Below are 15,102 nucleotides of genomic sequence, written 5' to 3' on the forward strand. Positions count from 1 at the left end.
AATACTTTCTCCCTCCAAGTTGTATTTATGTGTATTTATGTATTTATGTGTATTTATGTGTCTACAGCGACACAGTAACTGCAGGGTGTACGGAGGCAAAGTGTCGGCTTAGCACATGCAGAGTCCTCGGTTCCATCCCTTGCACCAACAGCGTAGTGACTTTGAGACTCGGTATTGTCTCCTGGCATTGGACTTTGAATTCAACAGAATTTGGACAATTAATTTGTTACAAAGTTTTATATAAAAATAAGTGCATTACAGTTACTTTATCAGAAAGCTGCAGGAATTGGGGGTATTGGGTAAAGGTCTCAACCTTTGAAAATGTTTGGCGTGCATACAGCACTCTCTAGGACACATCTGGTTCTTAATAGAAAATATTGGGTAGAAAATTGGCATTTTCCTTATACCTTTGTTCATAAACATTTTCTTTTGGATTTTAGGCAATCCAGTATGGCTTCCTTAATTTCAACTCATTTAACCTCGACGAATATGAACACTATGAAGTAAGTTCTAGGTTACTGTTTTCAGTCTCTCCCTACTTGCACTTTACCGAAGTGTCATTGACCGACATAGTTGTATTCATGTACAGAATAATGCTTTTAATTTAATTATTATTATCATCACTGTGTGTGTGGGGTGTGTGTGGGGTGTGTGTTGTGTATTGATGAGTTTGTGAGATGAGAAGACTTCTTTGCAAAGTCAGTTCCCTCTCTTCAATAGGTATGGATTCTGGGCTCAAACTCAGGTCCTTAAACTTGTGTGGCAAGTGCTTGACCTGTTAAGCCACCTCACTGGCCCAGATACTTTGATGAATATATGGTTGTGAAATGGTTCAAAGAATCAAACTCACACATGTGCTATCTAGGTGTGCTCAGGACAGTTAAGATGCAGGAACAACTGCGAGTGAGACCCAGAACTTAACACTGAAAGTTTGGGCTCATCAGAATTCCACTACTTGCCCACATACCTTTCCATCTGTTATCCTACCTAAAGGAACAAGGAGAAATCTTTTTTTTTTTTTTTTAATATTATGCAATATGGCGAAGTGCTTCAGAGATGACTAGAGTTTAAATGCCCCAAGTGCACACAAATATTAGGTGGTCATGATGTCTTTCCTATCTATCAGTCATATCTGGGTTCAGCTGAATGATCCCACCTTAATTTAGCCTTGGGCTTCCACATGCTTATACCACACACATGTTCGTGTATACCCAACACACATACATGCATGGACACACATGCACACAAGGGGGAAAAAATGAAATTGTAGGGTAAGAAACATCACAACTTTAAACCTTGGTTCTCCATTCCTGATTCTTAGTGGTGGTTTCTGAGATTGATCAGTGGTTCTAGGTGAACAGGTACATTTTTATAATGCTTATTTTAAGTTCTGTTTTTAGTGTTGGTGACCTTCCTATGGTGATGGGAATATAGGTTTGAAGTCCCCAGGGTTGGCACAGTAAGGTAATGACTTGCTGTGTCTAGTGACTACTAAGGTATACTTGGCCATTGTAGCCCAACTGTACCATCTGTTTCAAGTTATTGAAGCTAAGCAGAAATAGCCAGGCATGGTGGCAAATACCTTTAATCACAGCCCTCAGAAATCTGAAAGCAGATAGATCCCTGCAACTTTGAAGCTAGCCTGGTCAGTGAGTTTCAGGCCAGCCAAGGCTACATAGTGACATCCTATCTTAAAACAAAAACCCAAAAGTTTTAAATAAAGAGTGAACATTTTACTGGATTCTGCAAATTAAAAATCCAGGAGCAGAGTTGGGGAAAGTGGCTTTCTGGTCAAGAAAGAGAACCTAAATTTAGATCCCCTGCACCTCTGAAAGGAATCCAGTGTGGCAGTAAACTCCTGTAATGGGAGGTGCAGAGAGCCCTGGGGCTCACTGGTCAACTATTGTAACTGAATAAGGTTCAGTGAGAAAACTTGTTTCGAAAAACAAGGTGGAGATGAAGTCAACCTCTGGCTGTGTACACACAGTGTGTGTTTATGTGCGCACACACACACACACACACACACACACGCACACACACACACACACACACACACACACACGCACACATATGCCCATGCCCATGTTGGAATGTGGAATATTATTGACAAGACTGAATTCTCGTCCCTGCTAGGAGCTCTGGTTCTAGCCTGCCTTATCAAATGAAAAAGATGGGGCAGGAGAATGTGTCCAGGCAGATAAACTCCTCATAGGTATCTTCTGTATTTTTAACATAAATATTAAGAAAAAACAAAAGTCCTTGATTCTCGGGTCCCTTGCTCCAAGTGATGTGTAAGATGCTGTATTAAGGCCCTTTGTAGGCAGGAAAGCTTTGTGTCCTGCTGCAGATAGATATTTAGAGTGAGAAGATGCTCTACAGACAGCACTCCATGCGTTCATATCCCACATCCACAGATAACCAGCTTTGGTTCTAAAGACCCGCAATCGAAGTCAGCTTTTCCACTGCAAAGATAAAGCACATCCTGGGGTTCACCCTGCCAGCTCTGTCTTACAATACCACTGTTTCTAAAGTGCAGTATTTAACCACCTCCTTCGGCGACCGTGTAACCAAATTACTAAGATACCCCCACCCCCGCTTGTCCCTATAAAAATAAAACATACTTTTTGGGGGCTAGGTAGAGAGCTCAGTGCTTAAAGTACTTGCTGTACATGAGGGCCAGGGTTTGGATCCCTAGAATCCACATATGCCAGGCAGGGAGGCATACATGGCTGAGCCTCACTGTAATGCCAGCACTCAAAAGGAAGAGACAGATGATCCCTGAGGTGAGTTAGACCAGCCTGAGTTAGAGTCTGCAAGCTCTGGCTTTAGTAAGAGTCCATGTTCCAAAAAATGAAGTAGAAAATGATTGAACATCAGATGTCAACTTTGGGGCCTGCACACATTTAAAACACACACACACACACACACACACACACACACACACACACACACACACACACACACACACACACACACACACACACAGTAGTATATAAAAAACTGAAACTGGCAGTTGGTGCATGAAGTGCAATGTTTATATTACTGCAATTGTTAAAGTGATTTTTCTCTTTTGGCATTGATTCTCTCACAGTCAATTGGTTTTTCACTTCTTAAAAGTCTGTGTTGTGGGGGTTGGGGATTTAGCTCAGTGGTAGAGCACTTGCCTAGCAAGCGCAAGGCCCTGGGTTGGTCCCCAGCTCTGAAAAAAAAAAAAAAAAAAAAAAAAAAAAAAAAAAAAAGTCTGTGTTGTGTTGGGTGTGTATGTATGCTTGTTATCCCAGCACTTGGGAGTCAGTGGCAGACAGAGCTCTGTTGGGTCCAAGGCCATCTTAGTCTACGTAGCAAGTTGAGTGGCATCCATGCCTGCCTTCTGTCTAACGTGTGTGTGTTTTGTTTTCTCTTCTCTGTGGAGAGTGTGCTTCTGTCTGACCCTTCACTCTTTATTCAGGGAGTCACCTTTGCTTACATTGGACGTTGCTTACAATGGGGGGATGGGGGATGGGGGGGCGTTGCTTTTAGTTTCCTCACACACACTAGAAAAGCTCGCTCTAATGACAGGAGTTGGTTTGCTATTTTCAGATAAAGTAACCAGGTAGTTGAAAATGTAACGTCTGAGTACAGACTATGTTCTCCAGGCTAATAACCTAGCAAAGAAACAGTTTTAAAGTGATTGACAGCAGAGAAGTCAGCTGTTCCTTGGGAATACTCAAAGCAGGGCAAAATAGATGCTGCGTCTGTTAATAAACAGCACACGTGCTAAAGACAATGGCTTTGAACTGAGTGCTGAGAAGGGACGTGGAAGGAGATAGGGTTCAAAGGTTAACTGTAATGCTCTCTCCTTTGCAGAAAGCAGAAAATGGAGATTTCAACTGGATAATACCAGAGCGGTTTCTTGCCTTCTGTGGGCCACACTCAAGATCCAGGCTGGAAAGTGGTATGCCAAACTGCAGCCCGTGTGGCCTCGTCTTTCTTCCTTTCCCAATAGGTAGTAAGCTGGGCGCTGCAGCGTTTGCCTGTCATCTCAGCCCTTTGTGAGTGAGAGTAAGACAGGAGGACACACTGGGTCCTGCCTTCTGGTGGCTGTAAGGTTTGGGTGTCTGTGATTGGCTCAGTCTTGCTCTGGTCACCTCCTGGGCAGGAGGTCCCTGAGTTGCCTCTGGAGGGATGACCCAGCCCTGGTGAGAAAGAGACCAAAGAACCAAGCTAAGCTTCACTCAGTCTTTGTGATGTAACCACCCTTGGCTATCTGAGCACACTGTTCTGCCTGGATATTAACTTTTTAAAACTTTTGTTTTTTACAGTTATAACCAAATTGGTATTCAGTCCCCAATCCAGACATTGTTTCCACCCACTTTCAGGTGAAACCGCTTTCCGTTGTGTTCTTCCTGCGTCTTACGAGCTGTGGTGCATTTCTTTATGTAGGTTACCACCAACATTCTCCTGAGACTTATATTCCATATTTTAAGAATCACAATGTAACTACCATTATCCGTCTGAATAAAAGGATGTATGATTCTAAGCGCTTTACGGATGCTGGATTCGATCACCATGATCTTTTCTTTCCGGATGGCAGCACCCCTGCTGAGGCAATTGTCCAAGAATTTCTGGATATTTGTGAAAATGTCGAGGGTGCCATTGCGGTGCATTGCAAAGGTAAATAAGCAGCCAGGTTGGGTTAAAGAGCAGTGCACACGTGTGGGTATGGGCTGCATCCTTTGTTACATGGCCAGACAACTGCATTTTTGAAAGGATAGTTTAAGTTTTTCTGTGACATTATTGTGTGTGTTGGGGGGGGTGGGGGGAAGGAGAGAGAGAGAGAGAGAGAGAGAGAGAGAGAGAGAGAGAGAGAGAGAGAGAGAGAGAGCGCGAGCTCAATTTCCAAAGACAACATGTGGGAATCAGTTCTTGGTTCTCTCCTACCATGTACTTCACAAGGGTAGAGCTCCTAGTGTCAGATTTGGCAGTAAGTACTTTTTCCAGTTGATCCATCTTGATGCCCAGAAAGATCAATTTTAAAACCCTTAATTTGTATATAGAGTCTGGTCAATTATCTTCATGAGTAAGCCCACAATATCTTATTACACTGAAATGTGTATTTCTTCAAATGTCTGTCATGTCTCTGAGAGGAGTCCTCAGGTCTTGCAGCAGCTTGGTGTAGAGTAAGATATGCTTCAGCCGCTGTAACACTTTCTGAATCTAAATGTTCCAGGAGTGACTGTGATGGTGCACTGTATGAGTATAGTAGAGCTTCTCTAACTCTAATTAAGAAAACAAGAGGTATTAAATAAATAGCAAGGTTTAAAAAAAAAGCCAAATTAGTTTCTGGAGCTAAAACTGTATTTGTAGTTAGGAATGTAGCTACAATCACAGCATCAAATGTTCAGTTTGCAGTGGAAGATGATAAGGCATATACCAAAAAGTACAGTGCAGGGGGCCAGGAAAGTGTGAAAAACCCACGAAAGCTGTTATTCTTTTTTTTTTTTTTTTTTTTTCGGAGCTGGGGACTGAACCCAGGGCCTTGCGCTTGCTAGGCAAGTGCTCTACCGCTGAGCTAAATCCCCAACCCCGAAAGCTGTTATTCTTGACAAGGATCAGACAGTGCGTTTTCCAGGCAGATGATTTAAAACAGCTACCTCAACAGTGTGTACAGTGAAAAGAGCGTGTGTGAAAGGAGGAAGAAGACTATGTGAGCAGAATCCAAGTGTCAGTACAAGAAAAAGCCCATGATGTAAACCCAAAAGGCAGTTCTGGAAATGAATTGAAAAATGTACTGGCAGGGTTCCAAAGCAAAGTTGAATAGGCAGAAGGAAGAAGCCAGGCCTGTAAAGAGCAGAGCCATTAAGAAGCTACCAGGTCTGAGGAACAAGGAGAAAAGGCGTCAAACGAGAGAGGAGCCAAGGGTAGCAGTTTTGGACGGAGCTGGGCAGAGCTGATGCACGCAGTGAGAGGTCCACAGAGGAGAGAGCGAAAGGAGGCACAGTGCCTGGAAATATTTCCCACTTTTCTGAAAGACATGACTGTAAACATTCTCAAAACTCAGCAAACTCCAAACAGAACAAACTCAGAAACTCCCATGAAGACACTTTATGATGAGACTGTCTAAAGCCAAAGACATTGAAAGAAGAAAAAGGAAGCTCTCCAGTTACCTGATCTTTCATTAGAAACTGGGAGGCCAGAGGCAATAAACTGATAAGGAAGAACTTTGTAACCAAGAATCCTTGTAAGTCTTCAAAACTCCCTCAGAAATAGAAGAAGTTAAACCACTCTCAGAGGGTCAAGTGCTGGGGGAACTGTTAAAATTTGACCTGTGCTAAGGCGTGCTAAGGATATCCATTGGTACTCCAGGCAGTACTCAAAGCCATGTCAGCAAGTGTCTATGGTAGAGGTCAATATTTACATAGATTAAAGATAGTAATCACTTGTAAAATATCGTCAGTGTTGATATAAAATACTGTAACATAAAAACATTATAAAAATCAACAAAATCCAGGGTCAGTTCCTCACAAAGTCTAACAACCACAAACACAAAATTCACAAACTGTTAGTTTTGTGTTTGATGATTGAAGATAGAAGAAAGGGTAAATTATTGCATGGGAAGTGGCAATGAGGACAAACTGGAGAGTCTGTAGAAGCAGTAAAAGGACCTGAACTCAGATCTTCATGTAAAAACATAAGGTATGGCTGCCTGTACCCCTAACCTCTGCACAGGGGATGGATAGACTTACTCAGCTTACTGGCCTATCCACCTGGCTGAAACCAGTGAACTCCAGGTTCATTGACAGACCCTGTCTCAAGGGGTAAGGTGGACTGGTAGAGCTGGACACCTGTGTGCATATACACGTGGGAACAACCTGTAAGAGATGGCCATAACAGTCACAGAACAGAAAGTTAGATGATGCAAACCAAGTAGAAAATTCCTGAAAACAAAACCAGCCAACACAGATTCACCATGAGATGTAAACAGTGGGCAAAGAGTCCAGAACACTGAGAAGGCTGAATTGGTAGCAAAGTTTCCCAGTGAAGAAAAAGGCTGGACCTGATGCATTACCTGTGACTAACACCAATTCGCATGTTGTCTGAGGCCAGGATTGCCTTGCTACCAAACACAAGCAAAGAAGCGGTACGATACTATCATGAGCATCCTGAACAAAGTGCTTAGCAGTTGAATTCTGTAACAGAGTAGAAGAATCATATGGACCCGTGTCTCCATTGATAGAGGGCTTGCTTTGCAAGCATGAAAATCTGGGTTTCATTTGCCACTCTGGATAACCCCACGGTATATACCTGCAATATAGCATTAGGGGTGTAGACACAGGAGGATCAGAAAATTATTCTCAGCCACATAGTGAGTTTGAGGTCAACCTACAGTTCAGGAGACCCTGTCTAAGATAATAAAATACAGTATAGTACAGTACAGTACAATACAATTTGCTCTATTAAAGTAGGGCTGGAAGGAAGCCACCTCCACACAGCCTCTCACTGAAATATTTTCTTTGCTGGTACTCATCTGAGGTGGCTTTCCTAATAGCAGCCTCAGCCCTCTCCCATACAAGTTCAGTTCCAAAGCCGCTGCCACAGTTTTATGTATTTGCTTCAGCAGCACCAAATGTGTGCATCAGGGAGGGTCCTCTAACAATCCTATAGCATGTTTATATATATAGAGAGAGGTTTATTAAAGGAAACTGGAGTCACCGAGTCCCTCATCTGTACCTGGAGCTGTCTACCTAGAGGTGTGAACTCAGGGTGCGGAGGACCTGCTTTGGGAGGAAGGCAAATCTTTTTGTTCTGTTCAGATTTTGAATGGATTGGACTGCCCACATGGAAAGCAGTGTGCTTACTAAAATTAGCCCTGGATGAAATGCCGATCTTGACCAAAATTCCTTCCAAGTTGATACAACACATTAACCATCATAGGAGTTGATTATAATGGTCTCCATAAGAGGAAAGAAGTAGGGCTGGAAATGACTCATCATATAAAGTGTTTGCCACGCAAATGTGAGACTGCAGTTCCCTAGTTTTCTAGAAGGCCACAGAAATACTGGGTAGCCTTGTAGCTCACCAGTTACTCCAGCCTGGGAATGAAAGAGATCAGAATGGACAGCCAAACGGCCATATCTGTTAGGTTCAGTACAGAAACTCTGCCTTAGTGAATAAGGTGGAGAACAATCAAGGAAGACTCTTAGACATCTACTTACGGCCTCCTCATTCATGCAAGTGTGCACCACACACACACACAAACACAGCATGCACTGACGGACTGTCTCTGATGCACCAGCTCCCAAATAATGACAGATCTTGTATTCTGAATGCGTTAGGCCTTAGCTTAGGTTTGCTCCCAGCTAGCTCTTATAACTTAAATAACCCATTTATATTAACCTAGATCCTGCCACGTGGCACATAACCTATCTTCAGTGCCTGCAGTTGCTTCTTCCTCTACAACTGGCTGGCAAATCTCTCCTACCTCTTTCTTTCCCAGAGTTCCTGTCTCTGCCGGATGTCCGCCTGTCCTCTCCTGTCTAGCTATTGGCAGCTCACCTTTTTATTAAGCCAATCAGAAGGTGCTTTAGTCAGGTGAGGAAGGACAGAGAAACATCTTCAAGCAGTATACTAAAAGATTATCCCAGCATACATGCATGTGTACTCACATGCACACCACATACAGAGGCATAGACAAAGGAAGAGTCAGAAGTAAGAGTGAGGTGTAATTTAGGTGGGAGTGCTTGTCCCAGGGTTGGGTTCTGTCCCTAGTTCTCCTCCTGTAAAATAGAGTGTGGACTGATACAGATGTTGAGTAGGTAATTCTCTTGGACATGGCAACAAATGCAAGGCTTGGGCAGAAAACAGCATTCTTTAAAAAACTTATTTCAGCTTTGTGCAGTGGCAGTATCATAGCCAATGAGGTTTATCCGAGGTGCAGTTATTGCTAATTGAAAACGTTTCCCAATACCCCGCCATCATGACTTGCAATATAGTCGGCATTGGCAATTTTTGACAGTTTCTACGGAAACTGAATTTTTTTTAAAAAAAAATATGTGCATGTGTGTATGTGCCTGAGTGAATATATGTCCAATACTCATACAGGTGCCTTTGAGGCCAGAGGGTGTTTGATCTCCTAAAAATGGAGTTCAAAGCAGTTATTAGCTGGATGCTGGGAATTGCGTGTGAGTTTTTAGGTCCTCTATAAGAGCAGTAAGTGCCCTTAGCACTAAGCCATCCCTCCAGGTCCAAACTCCATGGTTCTTAGTCCCTGTTCAGAAAGTGATTTTCAGTCTTTGGCCTTACATCAGATCCTCTGGGGGCAACTTCAGATGGCCCTGGATCCCATCTCTGCTCCTAGGCTGTATCCCACTTAGATCTTGAGGGTGAGACCTGCCACCTAGCCTTTTAAAACCTCTTGAGACTGACTTAGAGAAGAACCTCTGTGGAGGGAGGCAAAATCCTGGGAAGGTTATAACTTTTTCTTCCTCCTATTCAGAAATTTCTGGAAGATGTGCAAACAGATTTCATTGGTTTATTTTTCTAGCTGGCCTCGGTCGAACAGGCACACTGATAGGCTGCTACCTCATGAAACATTACAGGATGACAGCAGCCGAGAGCATTGCCTGGCTCAGGATATGTAGGCCCGGCTCAGTGATTGGGCCCCAGCAACAGTTTCTGGTCATGTAAGTGTACTTGAAGCCTGTTTCCCGTAAGAACTGGTGGGTGTGTGCATATGAGGGGGGTGTCCTTATGAAAAGCTGTATTTTTGATGTTGTTTAAACACTGTAGGAAGCAATCGAGCCTCTGGCTGGAAGGTGACTATTTCCGTCAAAAGTTGAGAGGGCAGGAGAACGGACCCCTCAGAGACGCCTTCTCCAAACACCTTTCAGATGTCGATGACATTTCGATAAATGGGCTTGAGAATCAAGACAGTCAAGAGCCTGAGCTGGTAATGGGACCATCTCTGTCACGCTGTTGTTATTGCTGTAAATGCTGTTGAGATCCTTGTAGGGCATGGAGAAAACTATAGGTGAAGATTAAAATAAAGTGGCTTTTAGGGTGTTACCACAGTCATGTTTACATACATTTATAACCTTCTCTAGAAATGTTTGGCTGAAAAGAAAGTTGTGTGCTCACAGAACGTTTCACTGACTTCCTAAACACAGATGGCAGTTATCAGTAGGGAGTAAGCTCCTAAGATAGGCTTGCTTACACCCCAGCCTGAGTGCACACCTCCATCTCAACTGCTTTAGTAGCACAAACGGAGAGCTTTCAAAGAACCACAGTTGTGGCAGGCATCGGTACTAGGTTAAGTAGTAATGAATGGATGTTCAGACTTTAGCAAGTTCTGAAACCAAAAGCCCCATGATGTATCTTTACTCCTTCATAGAGGGCTTTGAGACCAGTGACCCTGAAAGTCAGCTTTGATTGTCTTGAAATATGGCTGGTAACTGGGGTTGGGGATTTAGCTCAGTGGTAGAGCACTTGCCTAGCAAGCGGAAGGCCCTGGGTGCAGTCCTCAGCTCCGGGGGGAAAAAAAAGAAGAAACAACATAATGTGTGTGTGTGTGTGTGTGTGTGTGTGTGTGTGTGTGTGTGTGTGTGTGTGTGTGTGTGTGTGCGCATGCATACATGTCTGAATGTCTGGGTAAGTAGCCACTTGGCTCCAATAGAACCTAAGTTAGCAGGGGTTGGGGATTTAGCTCAGTGGTTAGAGCGCTTACCTAGGAAGCGCAAGGCCCCTGGTTCAGTCCCCAGCTCCGAAAAAAAGAACTAAAAAAAAAAAAAAAAAAAAAAGAACCTAAGTTAGCTCAGTGTTTATTTTTTTTGTTATTGTTGTTGTCTCAACGCATGTAGTATAGTGATGATGATGAAGTCAGTGGAGTGACACAAGGAGACAGACTTCGGGCCCTGAAAAGCCGGAGACAGCCGAAAACCAACGCTATCCCCCTCACGTGAGTGCCTCCCTCCTCTCTCGTCACTTGTCTGTTATGTTGTCTGCATACTTTTCTCCATAGCTGCATACCATTACTTTGCAATGATCACTTGTGTGATTTAAAATCTAGAGGTGCTCACCTGGGAAGTGCTAAGCAGGCACAGTCTGAAGAGATGAGTGCATTTATGTCTGTGTACTACTGTAACCTCAGGAGCCATGATAGGTAAGAGAGCAATATTAGGAAAGTCGTGTCCACAGACAGTCGAGAGTGACAGCAGATGTCAAGACCAGGTTAACAGATTTGACCCTAGGTATTAAAATGGTTACTTTTCCCCCACCCTCTTACACATGTCCTTCCTCAGTCTGTACGGGGGAGAGTTGAGTCAGTTGTCATGTTATATCCTCTCAGAGTAATGATAAACTCATCCCCTAATTCTGTTTTTATAATTTTTTTTTTGGTTTGGAGAATTGAAATGCAGACAAAGGCTTATCACAAGAATAAGAAGTTCATGCTCAGTAGGTGTCTTTATCCCCACGTGAACTTCTTAAGAACTCTTGTTAGTTGGATCTAACTACAGGGAACATCCGTGATTGGCATACGAATATGGGAACGAAGCTACTGTGCCTTTCCCCAGTAGGTGATCCCACCCAGACCAGGGCTCCTGTCCTTACTGGTGTCTCCCTTTTTCTGTGGACCCTGTACTTCCAGCCGTTTTGTGAGGACAGACTAATGGAGATAATCTCTCTATCATAAACATCTGGCAGTGCCGGAAGAAGTTAGTGATGTGGTCTTTCAGCCTTGGGGTCCAGTGCTGTTTGCAGGGTTCAGGGGGACAGGGTTGGGAGGGTTCCTGATACAAAGTGTCAACATTTTCAGCATAAAATCCTATGTGAATTCTGATTTTAATTGTCTATTAGGAATTCTCCTCTTTACAAATAGTGCCTTTTGTATCACTTTTCATATAAATAGATACATATGTAGTGTAGGAGGTACATTAACTTCAAATGCCATTTTTTAAAATTATGTGAGGCCTTTCTAGTTACTTTTATTCACAAAATCATCATCCCAAAACTAATCCTGTGCCTGGTAGAGGAAGGTCGATCATGCCCCACAGCAGCCCTCCACAGACTTAGCTGAGCTTCGGAGTCATGTGGGAGCTTACCATGTAATGCAGCTTCTTGTTGGAGCTTCTAGGTGCGGTCTGAGATTCCTATTTCTAGCGAGCGTCCTTGTCTGCCCCTTGCTGCTGGTGGTTGTAGAGGGAGACGTTGACCTCCTTTTAATTGCAGATTTTGTGGGTGACATATACTTTTTGTTCTAAGATGGTCCATTGCCAGTTTATTTCTTAATAGGTTGGTTTGCCCTACGTTCAGACTCCAGGTTAGGAGTGAGAGGAGACAAATTCTGCTTGGTCAAAAGCTCTTGTTGGGGGTTTGGAGAAATGGCTCAGTGGTTAGGAGCACTAGTCGCTCTTCCAGAGGTCTTGAGTTCAATTCCCAGCAACCACAGGGTGGCTCACAACCATTTGTAATGGGATCTGATGCCCTCTTCTGGTGTGTCTGAAGACAGAGCATTCATGAACATAAAATTTAAAAAAAAAAATCTACCAAACTAAAGTTATAAAAAGAGAAAAGTTCTTGTTGTGAACTGGATAAGAGCAATGACTGCTAGTCCAGAGGACCCAGGTTTAATTCCCAGCACCCACGTGGCAGCTCACAACTCTCTGTGATTCCACTTCCAGGGGATCTGACATGATCACAGGATGTACACTCAGGCAAAACACCAATGTACATAAAATAATTAAATGATTAAAAAGGCTTTTGGTATCTGCTGGAGAAATGCTCAGTGGCTGCGAGTCCTCATGCAAGGGCCAAGTTTGGCATCCAGCACTTAGGTCAGGCAGCATACAACCAGCTGTCACTCCAGCTCTGGGAAATTTCTGCACCCTCACTCTCTCTCTCAGGTCTCCCTCTCCCTCTCCTTTTGCCTCTGCCTCTGCCTCTGCCTCTCCCTCTCCCTCTTCTTCCTCTTCCTCCCTTCCTCTCTCTCTCTCTCTCTCTCTTCTCTCTCTCTCTCTCTCTCTCTCTCTCTCTCACACACACACACACACACACACACACACACACACACACAATTAATAGAACTTTCAGGAAATCTTACTCTCCACTCTATTCAGAAAAGTGTTTTCTGGAACACAAATCATTTAACGATCTCTTGTTAGATAAACTAAGATTATAGAATTCGTAGCCTGTGGGTATATGGTGACAAAAAAGCACAAGAAGATTTAATTTTAAAGACCCCTGGAACTTGCAGGTGGCTTCAGATGTTCTACCATTCATTAGATTGTGCAAGGATAGAAGTCTGATGCTCAGAAATGGCTTAATGAGAACAGCTAGAAGGTTTGGGGAGAGCTTGGTGGGATCTACACATATATGTGCTCAGGTGTGACCACATACAGTACACACACACAAGAAACACCAGGCCAAAACTGGGTATGTGGCATAGCACTTGAAAGGTGGTGGCAAGAAGATCAGGGGTCTAAAGGGCATTTAAAATTACATAGAAAGGTCAAGGCCAGCCTAGGAAATAGACCGGAAGACAGAAGGAAGAGAAGGGACAATAAATACCAAATTTTGAGTATGCACTAGTTACTTTTTCTGTTGCTATGATAAAACACTGCAACCACAGCAACTTATAGGAAGGAGGAAATGTTTATTTGGGCTTAAGGTTCCAGGGGTTGGAGTCCCCAGCACAGGGAAGCAACAGCATACATAGTGGCAGGCATGGCAGCTGGAGCTGGAAATGAACACTTAACTTTGAACTGCAGGCGGGAAGCACAGAGAGAGCCAACTGGGAATGTCAAGCCTCTTTGAAACCACCTAGGGACTAAGTGTTTAAATGCCAAGGCTATGAGGGCCATCTCAGAAACATACATAGTGTGACCAATAGTAGCAAAACTGATGGCTCTTGGTCAGGTGCACTTCTGTAATCCACATTGCTGAGTGTGCTGTTCATGGAACTCCCAACCAACTGAGGAGTGTTCTGTTTCTGTTAGAGGAGTTCCCTGGTCACAGTCGCCCCTCCCCTGGTCATATCGGAGAGTCTGTGTTGTTTCTGTGTCCTCTTCTACTTATGTTCAGGTGTAGTATTTTGTATATTTTACAATGGCCAGCTCAATATCATCTGTCAGCCAGTATGTTGGAAGATGGAGTCTAACCGTTTGATCCTGTGTGTTGAATCTGTTTAAACTAAAGTCAGCATTTTTGTCTCAACAGAAGCTGGACCACCACCACCCTTGTTTCCCGCCCCTCTCCATCACAGTTGCTGCCCAGGGCCTTTTAGGGTGTTTTAAATCCACAGATGGCTCTATGTATTTTATTATATGAATTATTTTGGCTTCCCAATTTGAACATCTGTTCTTTCCCCTTCCGCCCTTTCCAGATGTCCCCTAGCTGTGCTGACCTCTGCACTGTGTAGTGTTGCCATCTGGTGGATTGTGTGTGACTACATTCTTCCCACCCTGCTGTTCTGTCTTGATGGCTTCAGAGCACAGTAGCCATCTGGACCCTTTGACAGATAGTTTGCTGTGTAAGTTTCCTGTTCCATTTCCCTCCTGCCCTCCCCTGGTGTCCAGTGTGGTTCTCATGGTGCATGTGTTTCTCCTTCTGGCTCTCCTGGCTTTGTTGGTTTGCTTATTTTCCAGGGTTCTCTTTCTGAATCTTTTCAATGAATGGGATGGTACCAGCAGGGAAGGGCCTCAACAATCCTTTTGAGTCAAGGATCTTAAAAATAACACTGAGTTGTACTGGCTGTTTGTAAACGTGGACATTAGAATAGTTTTCTTGCCAATCAAAAAACATTCAGGTAGTTGGGCTAACTTTTGCCTGGTTTCGTGTCCACAAGGGGGCTGTATTTACTTCTTATGTTCAATACTGGACATGAGCTCTCTCCAGTACAGTCAAGAGCTCTCTCTCACCATTTCTACTTTTAGCAAAAGATTGGTCTTTGCAGCCTTGGGGGCTAGTGAGGACTGTGGCCCAATTTCTGCCCATAGGACAGCTCTCTTCACACTGTCTTGAGTCTACAGAACTGTCTGCTCTCTCATCACATCTTTGTGTTAGGTGAGAAAAAGAGGCAGGGAACTGGCTGTCTCCCTTGTGTTTCCTTAGTCTCTGGACTCTTCCTTC

At 43.7% G+C, this 15,102-nt stretch overlaps 1 protein-coding gene and 1 non-coding gene across 8 annotated transcripts in view; both read left to right on the forward strand.

Annotated features, from left to right (window-relative positions):
* The window catches only part of Cdc14b (cell division cycle 14B), a 78,650-nt gene that overhangs the window by 54,878 nt on the left and 8,670 nt on the right, over nt 1–15,102 (forward strand). For 5 of the 7 annotated variants that reach the window (XM_032884216.1, XM_032884217.1, XM_032884221.1 and 2 more), the window contains 6 exons: nt 441–503; nt 3,847–3,934; nt 4,423–4,653; nt 9,524–9,662; nt 9,769–9,928; nt 10,836–10,933. In XM_032884216.1, coding sequence (XP_032740107.1) covers nt 441–503; nt 3,847–3,934; nt 4,423–4,653; nt 9,524–9,662; nt 9,769–9,928; nt 10,836–10,933 — 779 coding nt within the window. Of the gene's footprint in view, nt 1–440; nt 504–3,846; nt 3,935–4,422; nt 4,654–9,523; nt 9,663–9,768; nt 9,929–10,835; nt 10,934–14,356; nt 14,504–15,102 lie in introns of all 7 variants that reach the window. The other 2 variants (XM_032884219.1, XM_032884222.1) reach the window with 1 other exon arrangement.
* Nucleotides 8,867–9,007, forward strand: LOC116884107. The gene has a single exon (XR_004385840.1). It is a non-coding gene; the product is annotated as a U4 spliceosomal RNA (small nuclear RNA).

Source organism: Rattus rattus, chromosome 14 (assembly GCF_011064425.1).
Source record: "Rattus rattus isolate New Zealand chromosome 14, Rrattus_CSIRO_v1, whole genome shotgun sequence".
In the NCBI taxonomy this organism is placed as follows: Eukaryota; Metazoa; Chordata; class Mammalia; order Rodentia; family Muridae; genus Rattus; species Rattus rattus.